Below are 13,037 nucleotides of genomic sequence, written 5' to 3'. Positions count from 1 at the left end.
CCTGTTTTATTGTTTTTTCTGGAATGTAAATTAGTTTTATAATTTACATTCCAGAAAAAACAATAAAACAGGCTCAATGTATAAATAAATAGTCAATAAATAAATAGGTAAAGTTCAATTAAAAGCCAAAATAAAACGGTAGTTACTGTACAATTTTAAGGTGCTTGCACTTTGAGTATTTCAATTTTATGCAACTTTTTCTTTTTTCTTCTTTTCTACACCAAAGCAACATATATATATATTTTACAGATGGTGGGATGAGCATTAAAGCAGAACCATCTACTCAAGAACAACAGGGACCCCTCAGATGCACAGACACATGCGTTAACCACCAGCCTCATGCCTACAGCACTGACATCCACCAAAGGAGCCATGAGCGGTACAGAGAGATGGTCAAAAAGTGCAAAACACCCAGAGGTGAGTAGACAAACATGTATATAACATATGTATTGTTTTAAGTGCAGATTTATTCCTGGTGACAAGTTTCTGCCTCCTCTCTCCTGCAGCCCCTGACCAGCTGTACATAATGCCTCTAACTGACAACCAGCAGTATGGATGGATGATGTCCAGGACTCCTGAACCATGGACCCAAGTGAAACGGTTTCCCCGAAAAAACAGTGAGATGACAAAGTAGGTTACACTTCCAAATCTATTTTTAAACATAAAATATAGATCTCTGTGACTGTTATCGGCTTGTTGCTTTCACAGGTTTGTTAAAGAAATGTCTGCGACGGACCCCGAGTTCAGCCTGTTCTGACCGCCTTTCTGCTTCAGTTCAAACACACAGACACACACCAGAGAATGCATCATTTTCTACGTGCATTTCTGAAATTAAACTGATAATAGATCTTTTTTTCTTTACTTTTTCACAAATATTTTTTTATTTTAAATGTAGTTTTATAGTAGGCTATTTTTAACACAAGCTATGAGCTGCTTCTTCTCCAGTACAATATATCTTAGCTCACAATTGTTAAAGTCTGGGCATGAAATATACAGAACATTTAAATGTACAATGTGTCGTTTTTTGCCACTAGGAGTCTCTCAGTCAAATCACTAGTTAAAAAAGGAGCAATGACATCATTGCAGTTACTTTCTCCTAGTTAGGATACGTACATACACACACACCACTAGCCACTCTTCTGGCTCACTCACTTTTATTTGCATTAGCCTATTTATCTGTGTATTTATTGACCTGGAGTTGTGTGTCAGGGGTTGTTTTTGTTTTGTTTTTTTTATGTGACTGTGTGTATGTTTTTATGTGGTTTTTATCCATATGAGCTGCTGGACACAATAATTTCCCTGTTAGGATTAATAAATTATCTATCTATCTATCTATCTATCTATCTATCTATCTATCTATCTATCTATCTTCAGTGTTCATTTCTTCTCAGGACGTTTTCTTTAAGAGCTGAATTTTTCTGGTTAAAATATACAGTTGAAAATAATCAAATCCAAAAAGGGGTATACTAAAATATGGCATAAAACTGGTTAAAAATTCAGTTTATGACAGTGTCTGATACATGCACATAGGAGATTTAATGCCATTGACAGGTGACAGTGAACAAATGACTCGGATTGTGTCTTCGATTAAAATTACAGCTTTCTCTGGGTTTGAACATTGTTGGAAATGTTTTGAATAACGTAAGTACACAACTCAATAAAATATATAATGCTGGTGTAGTCCTATAAGGACTTTTTAATGTGGAAAAGATACATAATACATCTTTAAGGCTGCTTATAGGGAGAACATTTGGATTGTTAAACACGCAGACTGAATTTATCCAAATAATTAAAAAATAATTGCTTTTTATTATTACTTATTTTACAATTTTGTACATCATAAGATAAGAAGTCATCTTGTCACACCTCTTGAGCTCCAGATCTGCAAGCTCAGAGAAACTACGAGTGTGATCCATGGAGATAGTGAGGTTACACTGCTGTCTACAGGACATTTAAAAACTACCTCTGAATAAATGGTCTTCATGTGAATGGTTCAAAGTATAGTTGATTTTAATAACTGCGCTATGTGGGGTTGTTTACTTGATGCACAGCAGGTGCCGTGAGGGTTTAAAATCTGCAAACACATGACGGTGTTTACAAATTCACAAGCAGCAAAAATCAACAAAAGTTGAGCTGTTCAGAAACATTTTATCACAGAGCACCAAAAGAAACACGTATTATTCTTCCTCCTCAAGAAATCAGGGAGACACTTGATATGAACTGCTACCCTAACCATTTAAAAGGCATGAAATGTCCCAAAAATGACTTCAGGGACTTCATTAAGTGCTAGAAAGTGTCAGATTAGTGTGTCAAAATTGCAAAGGCCGTTACTTACCATAACTTGCCTGTAGATGGTGCAAAGTGGTGCATTTATATCAGTGATGCTGCTGGTCCTGCAGGCCTAGTACAGGCAGTGGTCCACCCCTCATAGAGTCCAAACAAGGAAGTGACTCTGCCAAAAAAAGACATATTATTAAGAAGTTTGTACATTTCACATTAAATGTGGTGACAGGTGAACAGCAAATAATCTCTTTTTTATGTTTCTTACAATTACTATAATCTGAGCATATCTTTGTTTGCAGAATTCTGTTGTTTAATATCTCATAATGGTGCTGCTAAGGTTTACTACCAATAAAAAAATGTTAAGCTTGTAGCCTGTGTGAGGAACTCTAAACACATCCAAAGCAGGGATGTTGTTTCCAGTTAAAAGGTCACTGCTTAGTCTGTAAAATAATATGTCCCAGCTGGCCACAAACTTTGTTAAACGTTAATGATTTTTCTTGGATTTAGGTTGTGATGCTGGTGACCAAAGCTAAACAACAGCAACAGTGCTAACGGTGATATTGCCATGCAAAATAATAAAAACAGCAACAGTGCTAACGATTATAACTTCATACAAAACATTGGCAACAGTGCTAACAGTGTTAACACTGTTAACACTGTTAGCAACAGTGCAACAGTGCTAACAGTGTTGAACGGGGGTAACAGGAAGGTGGGCACTATGCTTCCCTGTTAAAGGCATGTGTCAGAAAAGTGTTGTAAACCACTGTATGAGAGTAGTGCAGCATCCATCATCTAAATACACGGGACTCACAAAGAGATTGCATGAATTAACGCTCTGCCCTGGACGCCGTTACTCCACTATATCTTTACAGAGCAAATAGTGGTTCGCTATCATATCAATGTTCTGAATGTCATATACAGCTCCTTTGTATAATACTATTGAGTGAATCACTTTCTAATCTTTTAAATATAAAGTATAAAGTCATTGAATAATTTATGATGGGCCTCTGTTTACAGGTCAGTACATATTGGCTGCAGCAATAATAAATATATAAACACAAAAAGAGCCATTGATTTTTTTTTAATTTTTCTTCTTCAAGGGGAAATGTTATTTTTCTCTTTGTCATAGTCCTCAACTCTTCTTGTCCTTTCAGCGTTGCAAAACATTCCCCTTTCAACTCCTCCAACTCAGGGAAAATACAAATAAAAACAAAAACAAATACGGAAGGATTCATCAGGCCTGAGCAAAACACTGTTTCAGTAGTATGGGGGACAACTTTCCTCCCTGCTTCTGTTCCCCCCAAAAAACATCCCAAGAGTTAACAATCAACACAAGTCTATGGACAGCCAATAGAAATAGAATACATACAATGCACATTTTTATAAACTCATGTCCGTTCTATAAACTCTTTGCTTATATGAATCACTCTTCATTGGTCACAGTTCACTTTGATAGTTGGTGATCTCCGTTACATTACTGTCCTCTGGTGCTCCCACCACGCCCCCCGAGGCCTAATATCACCGCACGGGAGGGGACCAATAGCACAAGGCTGCGTGAGCTGGCTTTGGTACAAACATGATCAACTGTTGGTTGCCATTGTTGAGTGTGGCGGAAGAGCTAAATCAGGGCTGATTCTCCAGATTATAAAAGCTGAAGCTGGAGAAACCGAGAAGGTTGCAATGACAGGAAATTATTCTCGACGAGCCCTTATCCCTTTCTCTCTATCAGCAGTCCAGACAGGGCAAGCAGGCACTGTTCCTGTTCAGTGTTATTCCATGATTTGTTTTAACTTAAGGCAATCAAACTCAGCTATTAGTACGTCTTCTGAGTGAGGGGGAAATAATGCAAGAAATATATTAATCTGTCCTCTGGATGTCATTTGTTACTACTGAGAAGTGAATGTGTGGGAGGGAGGGGTCACCTTAAAGCCTGACGGAGATTTACAATACTGCAGTAGTGGCATTAAAAAAAACATAAAATTGAAAAAAAAGCACAGTGAATCATCTGTATATGTGTGTGTTTACTGCTATGCTTATGTGAGCATACACCACTCGGGCTCTGCTGCAAAGGCAGCTAATGGTTATTACTTACTATACATGATCACACCTATCGCCAGCTGAAATACTGTTTTGTACATCAGGACTGAACAGCAGAATTCGTTGGCTGCAGTTGATCAGTTGGTACCAGTGAGCTTGAGCTTTTAACAACTGGCGTTTTACAAGAAAGCGTGCTGGTCTTTGATCCGTTTTCATCGGAATGGAATCATCATAATAAGCATAATAATTAATCAGAATCGTCGTAATAATAATCATAATAATAACAACATTAAGAATATACAAATGATGGATACAGAAGTGATACAAAATACCCTACGTTAAAACAAACGAAAATGAAAACAGGATACCACAATCAGACATGCTTCAAAGCAGTTATGTTTGGCAAGAAAGCAGTTTTTTCGTTGTATCATAAAAACCTCACAGTGAAAATAGTTATGCCCCTTCAGGATTACAAAGCACAGTATTCAGTCAAAATCAATATATATTTCTTTCCTTCATCTATTTCTTCTTCATAGAAGAATCAGGCTGTGTGGTACCACTGCGCTGAAATCTGAGGTTTTCCCCCCTGATGGCTCTGGATCTAAGTTCCTTCATTTCCATTTGCATCAAAAAATACTTCTCTGAAAGGGAAGGTCAATGACGAAACTGTAACGGCTGAAACTGGCTGCACACTGGCTGCTCAAGCTCTAAAAAAACCAAACATGAAATGAGGATGAAGAGGATCCTCTTGCAGCTGGAGCTGCTCCTCAGAGATAAAAATATAGATTTCAGACATCACCTTCTCATAACATCCTTAGTCGTCTTTAGTAATTTTGTTTAGAGGCTGAGGGCAACATCATAATTTAAAGTGATCATCTCTTTGCTGCCTGGGTGACAGACAAAAATAAATTAAATGTACACATTTCATGAAAACAATGAAGCAGCCTGTGCTGCCAGCAGTTGGCCAAAAAGACAGAGGGTTTAGCTTCTGCCGAAAAAACAGAGGCGGCGATCATTGCTGACTTTAGCGAGAACATATCAAACATGTCTTGCCTTGCTTTTAGTAAATACTTTAGTCTTTGGTCAATATATTCCTCCTCAGTTTATACATATAATCATACACACACAAATATGCATGTACATACACACTTATAAACGTGTAATAAACTGGATATTTGTGCACGTATGTATTCACACTTTTTCATAAAGGACCTTTTGCACAAAACATCGAGATCAAAATAAATAATTAATCCAGAAACAAAATATGAGTACCTGTTCATAATTCATGTGAAATAAAAAAAAAGAAATACCGAAAAAAAAAACACAAAGTAAAAATAAAAAGTAGCCTTATGTACAGCGTTAATCTTCTTTTGACACAGGCTAAAAGGCGTTGTTTTAAATAAACAGACTTTGCATCTTTCAAGAAGCCTGAGAGAGAGGCTAGACATGAGAAAAACACGTGTCCTTCAACATGTATGTGAGCCAAAATGGCTGTCAAACGAGAACATTTTCCTCTCATCAAGAACACTTTCCTTTTGAAGTCTTTAAAGTTTTTTTTCTTCTTTACTTGGGATTCAAGTGATGGCGTCTCGAGTTTTTAGCCATTCGCTCACACTGTGAGTCCTCGCTCAGTGGTGCTGTGTCCTTGCAGTGGGGGTCGTCCCGACATCTGCTGCTGCCACGGCTGCTAACTGTTGGGCGGTCCATCGTTCAGGAAGTAGGTCGTCATTTCTCCTTTACCTTTGACCTTAACCACCCCACGACACTCCAACATGTACCCTTTGTTCGCAAGCACCTGGTACAGGTCTGTAGTCACCTGAGAGCAAAACGGAAAAATATTTAGATGATGATGTATTAATATTACTAATAAAACTACATTTTAAAGGGATCTGTGATACTTTTCCTTACTTTCTGTCATATACAATATACCGTAAAACTTCAAATAAAAGCCTAGTCCCTTTTAAAAGCCAGGGTTGGCTACACATTTTGAAAAATAAAGCCCTGTCTCAACTAGAGGCCCGCTTACCGTGCTGTTCGTTTTTACAGAAGTTCTTTGGATGTATAAAACTGGGTTGTTGGCTACCTGCCGGAGGTAATGTTAATTAGCTGCTTAGATCACGCATACAAATATGTATATATGTTTAAACTTGGTTAAATCACGTTAGCGGCATAAAAATTTTCCCAATTCAGTTTAATCTACTGAAAACATGAGCACCAAAGAAGACGGCATTATCGGCATAGTAACAAGAGAGACGCAAAAAAAGGAGATTAGCAGATGAATAAAACTATTTTTAAAAAATCAAAAGAAAAATGTCCTGTGAACTTTATTCCTAATCATCAAAATGACATATTTTAAATAATTTTACAGAATTATTTGAATTTTTAAACATATTTTCAGGTCACTTATGAGACGGAGAAAGAGGCTTTTCTGTCTTTCCTGTCAATCTTCTTTTGATTCTGAAATGTATTTATATTAAATATTGATACAAAACCATCTCTACTGACAGCTTGACTTCATTTTAAAAACCTGTTTGGCTACATAATTAGCAATAAATAACAACTGTTGTTACATGACACTTACCTGTATGCAGTCAGGTACACCTGTGCTGTCCATACGACTGGCCACATTGACTGTGTTTCCCCAAATGTCATATTGAGGCTTCCGCGCACCAATAACCCCTGCTACCACCGGCCCAATGTTCAGACCTGAGAATTAAAAACAAAAACATTTCACTGCATCAACCTAGCTGCTTCTGTTACCAAATTACAAACTTTTGAATCTTGAGCTGGAAAAGAAAAGCGATTCAACATGCTGCGTCTGTACCTATCTTCATCTGGAAGTTGTTGAAGGAGTGCTCGTTGATGTACTTCATCTGCTCTCTCAGCCTCATGGCGTAGTCGGCCAGTGCAGTGATGTGTGAGCGTCCCTCCTTGTCGTAGGTGGAGTCATTGAGACCTGAGGCCGCCATGTAGGTGGAGCCAATGGTCTTGATCTTCTCTAGCTGCCTGTACTTCTCCTCACTGATGATCTGAGAACAGATCATAGTAATATTAGTAACTTTATTTATGTAGCATGTTTAAAACAGAGTTTACAAAGCGCTTTGACAAACAAAGCAAATCAGAAGCAAGAGGGTTAAAACACCTACACCAATAAAAGTAAATACAATTCAAAGAATAAAAGCACTAAAGACAGAATATTTATAATAGTACAATTAAGCAGGATCAACATAAGAATACATTAAAAGATAAATTAAAATAAAATACGCATCACACAAAAGTAAGTCTATAAAAATGGGTTTTCAGAAGTGGTTTTAAGTAAGTCATTGATTCTGTGAGCTTTATCTCCTCCAAAAGCACATTTATCTTCAGATTTAAAGGGATAGTTCAGCCAAGAATCAATAAAAAAATTCAGATTCTGCCAGAGGTTGACGGGGAAAAAAAGCTTTGCAATCATCTCCCAAACAATTGAAGCGAATAGTGACCAGGATTCAAAGGCTAAAAAAAAAACACAATAAAACCACAAACTTTCAACATACTGCTCATCTTTAGTAATCCAAGAGTCCTGAAGCCCCGATGTGCCAACTTGTTTTGAAAAATGTCACTAGCGTCATGTTTTTAGCCTTGTTGTATTCTGTAGCTCTGTAGCTCCCTCGCAGAAGCCTCCCCCACAAACAGAGAGACTCCTGAAGTTAGCAGCAAGCGACAAATCCTTTTATCTGATTTAAAACTACTGTGTGGTGGGGAAAGCTTCCAGGTAGCATGTAAACACTGTCGGGCAGATACCACAAGTTCTCATTGGGCTTGCGCGAGTGCACATACATGAATGCGGCTCGCATACTAGGAGCTACAGGCTCTAAAAGGCTCTCATTTTTGGGTGAACTATCTCTTCAAGCCTTGACTCTGGACTGGCCAGAAGGGTCCCAACTGAGGATCTACGGCTGTGAACTGGCTCATATGAGGTCAACAATAATATTTCTTACATTTGTGCAACTCACATGTTTTTAAAATTAAAGGGGTGACACACTGAGCTTTTCAAACAAAGTCTACCTCATCAAAGTCAGCGATGATCTCGTTGAGCAGTCGGAGACACTCCACTCCCTCGTTGTTGGCCTCCAGCTCCACGTAGAATTCAGAGAAGTTGCTGATGGAGGCGAACATGACGGCCACACACTCACAGGACTGGTAGTATAGCTCGTCGTTACGCCGCTCACGTGCTAAAAAGTGAGCGGCTACGTCTTTAGGCAGAATATTATGGAGGAGGCGACGATTGTAGGCTTGCAGTTCCTCCATCTCCTCCTTCTCCTCTGTGGCCTGGGAGTGAAGATTCCTTATTAGATATATTCAGCTGGTATGAACGCTGTAATAACGCTGGCAGGGTCGAGGTTGAGACAAGGCTGCAGATATTCTAAGACATTCAGAAACTGTGGGACGGCTCAATTATCATCAGCCTGAGGTTGTGATGAGGTTGTGTTTGCAGTTCATGTGGTGAGATGGCGTCCTCTAGTGGACGCTGAACATACCTGTAATTTCCACAGGAAGTCGAGGCGTGCAGTAGATTCGACCTGCTGGGCGTGCAGGTACAGTGCCAGGACAAAGACTGTGAGGATCACTGGAGTCATGACCCTCAGGGACACTTTGGTCACAACAAATGGGCTGCAAAGTGATGAACACACGGTTACGTTGATGGAAAAGAAGCTTTTCAAACAGGAGATTAAAACTTTAAAAAACAACACTGAATGTAATCTTACCACTGGTTTGTAGTTTCATTGAAACTGGACCTGAAAGTAAAAAAAAAACAAAAAAAACATTCTGGTCAATACAAACATGTGAGTTATAATTATATTAATTTAACACTTTAATTGAAGTGTTTCTTCTGAGTGTAAATACAAATTTGAATTCTTACCATTGAGCACTAGTTTCATTTAAATCACTAAAAAGGAAAATTAAAAAAACGTTAGAACAAATAATAAAATATACAATTTTATTTTAGGTATATGTAAAAGTCATATATTATATGCTTTAATTCATGGTGCAAATTAAGATAATTTCCACGTTGTGCTGGGATATTGAAAGGCTTCAAAAGGTTTGATATTGGTGCCAATTAAATTCCTCAGTTTACATGTGGATACCAAAATGATACTTATTTAATAGTTCAGAAATAAAACACTTATTTTTTTCCATTTAACAACATATTAGGGCAGCACATTATACAAACAAAAATATATTACTATTTTTTTGACAGATATTGCGATAGGAGTCAGGATTTTAGTGGGAATAGTAATTTTTGCATTTCATTTCAAAATGATGTGATTTTTACAATGTTTCATTTGAACAGGTACAATGTAACACATTTTATGTATTCCAAAACAAAAACAGTCGCTCCTGAAATTTGAAAATTGCATTTGGCCATTTTGTGATTTCGATAATGTTTTGATTAATTTGTGCAGCCCTACAAAACGCTAAACTGCTTCATGAGTCAGGGCAAAAAAAAAAAACGTATAAAAAAAGATAGTCTAAAGTGTCCTGATTTATATCAGGAAATGTCTGATTAAAGAAAAAGTAAAAAAGACTGACCAAACATTCAATACAAACTTTTTATAGCCTTGTAAGAAAATGTGGAAAAATGCTGATCAGTGTTTCCCACAACCAAAGATGACATCTTCAAATTTCTTGTTTCGTTCACAAACCAAAGATATTCAGTTTACTGTCATAAAGGAGTAAAGAAATATTCACATTTGAGAAGCTGGGATTTTGCTTTAACAAAATTACTCAAACTAATTCATCAATTATCAAATAAGTTGATGATTAATTTAATCGTTGATAACATCAGTTAATTGCTGCAGCTCTACTTGAAGCCTACTGATAATCAATACGATGGAAATCCCTTGGTATGCATTTAAATATGTAGTTTAATACACACAACATTATCCTGCCCCTCCCGCATTAGCATCCCCAGCCTGTGGCACTTACATGGCATTGGAGGTGACAAAGAGGTCTGCGTTGTCGAATAGTGCTACTTGTGGCCACTCGACCAGCAGCAGGAAGGTGAGCTGGATGAGCAGCATGAGGGCCAGCTTCCCCGTGCTGCTGATCTGCAGGAACACTGAGCAGGCCAGCAGCGTCAGCAGCACACTGTAGCTGAAATACTGGAGAGCAGCATCACAAAGAGGCGTTATCAACAATAGATCTCAGAAAAACGCAAATGCAAATGTGACATTTTCTTCTTTTTGAAATGGTTCGATCGGCCGCGCGGGGAAAAACAAGCAGTGAAGTGGTGATGTAACGGCGACCTCACCTCAGGAAAGGGGCAGGAGGGGCCTTGGCTCGGACAGATCTCTAGACCCCCTTCAACGGACACATTCAAGCTGCGGATCAAACAGGGCGTCACCAGCACTGCGGAGGTGTTCAGCTTCTCGGCAACGCATTGTTTCAAGCTCATGGTGTCACAGGCAAACTGCAGTGGAGCCAAATGTACACACACGCATATTCAGTGTGATTTTCAACATGTATGGTTGGTATGTTGTGGGGGTATGCTGTTTCTTTAATCCTACCATATTAACAAAGGCAGAGATGAAGACGAGGATGATGGTAAATACTCCAACCAGGGTGCTGTTGGTGCGAGACTGGACAATCTTCTTTGAAACAGTCTGCATTGCAGCTGGAAAGAGCTACAAGAGAAAAATAATAAGCTAAATTTAATATACAGTGAATGACATACGAGTAAAGTTTCTGTTTGTGAGTTTTGAAAAGATCCACTACCTTGATGCACGAATATATGGCACAGATGAAAAGGATGTTGGCGAGTATGACGAAGATACTGATGTAGATTCCCAGCATGACCGGGGTGCTGCAGGGAAGAATACAGAAACTCAGTTATAGAGAAACATTTAGACAGGTTTCACAACTAAAACTGTCAGTAAAGCTCTTTTGCCTGCAAGTGTGGTAGAGGAGATATATGTGGAGCATAAATTCACATTTAATTTAATTTGCTGGTTGTGAACTGTTAATATCTTATAAGCATTCTGTATATGTGAAAACAAAGGTGTTAACTTATGGAACAACTGTAGTGTGGAGTTAAAACGTAACGAGTTTAAACATGATTTTAAAAACAACATATTGAAGGGATATGAGCTGGTAAAACAGAGAGGAAAACAGGCACAGTAAATTGTTCTTGTTTTGTCTTAATTCTTGTTTGATTATATCAAAGTGTGTGGTGAGTATTGGGGTAGAAATTGTTTAAAATTAACTCTGTTTTTTATAAAATTGAAAAAAAAGGGGTAGGATCTGAAGCATTCACTTCCTCCTATTCCTTTTCGGACATGAAATACTCACGTTTGTTTACTGAATATGTCTGATGGGGATTCTGGTGGGTTTTTTTTTTCTTGCTTACGTTTTATTTTGTTCTCCTATTTTATTCAGCATGTCGAAATAAAGCTAAAATTAACTGATATTAATGTGTGTGTTGTGTTAAACTATTATTTCAGCAGACTATTTATCAAAACAGTAACTTTCTACCCTTAATTTTACAGAAAAAGACAGCCTTTTGTCCAGTTTCTTCAAGGACATGCAGATATACGTATATTGGGCTGTTTTGGAGTCTCGCCTAATAATATTAATTTTTAAAAAAAGAAAAGTCTCTTTAAACGTAAGTATGGATACAAGGTTTACAAAATGCAGTGATTTTAATTTCACTTTGTAGGGTGAAAGTTACCAAAACTGTCCAACGGGCTACCTGTCAGTCTGAATGACTTCCTGTTGGTTCACTTTTAAATGGGCGGCATAATATGAAGATATGGGGAAAATATACAATGATGTATGTGAGTATCGCTTTTTACATGCGATAAATACATACATTAAGTTGTACTCAGTTATGCCTTTCTGCTGCTTTTAGTGCACTGCTGAAGTACAACAAATTTCTTGGTGAATTTTAAAAAAAGGAAGGAAATTATTTCCAACATTTTTTAATAAACAAATTAAACATTGAACCAAACACAAAAAGAACCCATGAATAAAGAATGAGCTACATTTTAAAGTGCAGCTCTCTACTGATGCTCCTTTTTGAAAAAACTAAAAAAATCCTTAAGTGCAAGATTGCAGTGTTTCTTGCTAAACAGACATCTTAATGACAAAATATATATATACTGTATATCTTGTGCAGCCCTACTATTGATAAGTCAGGGTGAACACAAGGCATCAATTTTTAATTTTTTTTTATATATAGTCCAAACTAAATCAAGCAAACTACAGATGCAAAGGCAACCTTACTTATCAGAGGTTATACAGTATGTGAATATGTGAAGTACTCACTGTGGAAAGATAACAATCTGTATGAAGGATATGAAGCAGAATACTAGTAGAGTACACGCAACATAGCCTCCAAACCGATCGTCCACCTTCTTGGAATACTGCAACAGGAAACAGAAGAAGAAGAAAAGTCAGATATGAGCAGCAGCTGTTCCCTCCTCCAAACACGAATGCAATTTAATTTGACAAAGCACAAACAATAATGTGAGTTTTAGTTTGAACCTTTTTCTCCAGGCTCGACGTCTGGAAGGTGAGAAGAAACTTCTTAACGTGGTCTTTCCTCAGCTGGTCGATGCTGCGAGCATCAATGGCTCGCCCCAGAAATTCATCCACCTCATCCTCCGGGTTCATGGCCTCCTGAACGCCACGGCTGCAGAAACATAAAGGTAGTTAGTGAAATCTACGAAAGCAGC

General features: G+C 37.8%; 2 protein-coding genes across 4 annotated transcripts in view; one reads left to right on the top strand and one right to left on the bottom strand.

Moving 5' to 3' along the window:
* Positions 1–787, top strand: part of LOC121946513 (testis-expressed protein 49-like) — a 6,444-nt gene extending 5,657 nt beyond the window's left edge. The window contains exons 2-4 of the mRNA XM_042491111.1: positions 250–417; positions 507–630; positions 709–787. Of these exons, the coding sequence (XP_042347045.1) occupies positions 250–417; positions 507–630; positions 709–757 (341 nt within the window). The 3' untranslated portion in view covers positions 758–787. The remainder of the gene's footprint in view (positions 1–249; positions 418–506; positions 631–708) is intronic.
* A 2,562-nt stretch (positions 788–3,349) lies between these two features.
* Positions 3,350–13,037, bottom strand: part of LOC121946801 (adenylate cyclase type 6-like) — a 48,341-nt gene continuing 38,653 nt past the window's right edge. For all 3 annotated transcript variants that reach the window (XM_042491558.1, XM_042491561.1, XM_042491560.1), the window contains exons 12-24: positions 12,847–12,994; positions 12,628–12,725; positions 11,080–11,167; positions 10,872–10,988; positions 10,616–10,774; positions 10,291–10,466; positions 9,224–9,250; positions 9,069–9,098; positions 8,841–8,973; positions 8,368–8,631; positions 7,145–7,349; positions 6,902–7,026; positions 3,350–6,136 (exon numbers count right to left, since the gene is read on the bottom strand). In XM_042491558.1, coding sequence (XP_042347492.1) covers positions 6,008–6,136; positions 6,902–7,026; positions 7,145–7,349; positions 8,368–8,631; positions 8,841–8,973; positions 9,069–9,098; positions 9,224–9,250; positions 10,291–10,466; positions 10,616–10,774; positions 10,872–10,988; positions 11,080–11,167; positions 12,628–12,725; positions 12,847–12,994 — 1,699 coding nt within the window. In that variant the 3' untranslated portion in view covers positions 3,350–6,007. The remainder of the gene's footprint in view (positions 6,137–6,901; positions 7,027–7,144; positions 7,350–8,367; positions 8,632–8,840; positions 8,974–9,068; positions 9,099–9,223; positions 9,251–10,290; positions 10,467–10,615; positions 10,775–10,871; positions 10,989–11,079; positions 11,168–12,627; positions 12,726–12,846; positions 12,995–13,037) is intronic.

This window comes from Plectropomus leopardus, chromosome 8, assembly GCF_008729295.1.
Source record: "Plectropomus leopardus isolate mb chromosome 8, YSFRI_Pleo_2.0, whole genome shotgun sequence".
In the NCBI taxonomy this organism is placed as follows: domain Eukaryota; kingdom Metazoa; phylum Chordata; class Actinopteri; order Perciformes; family Serranidae; genus Plectropomus; species Plectropomus leopardus.
This window is presented reverse-complemented; position numbering and strand designations above follow the sequence as displayed.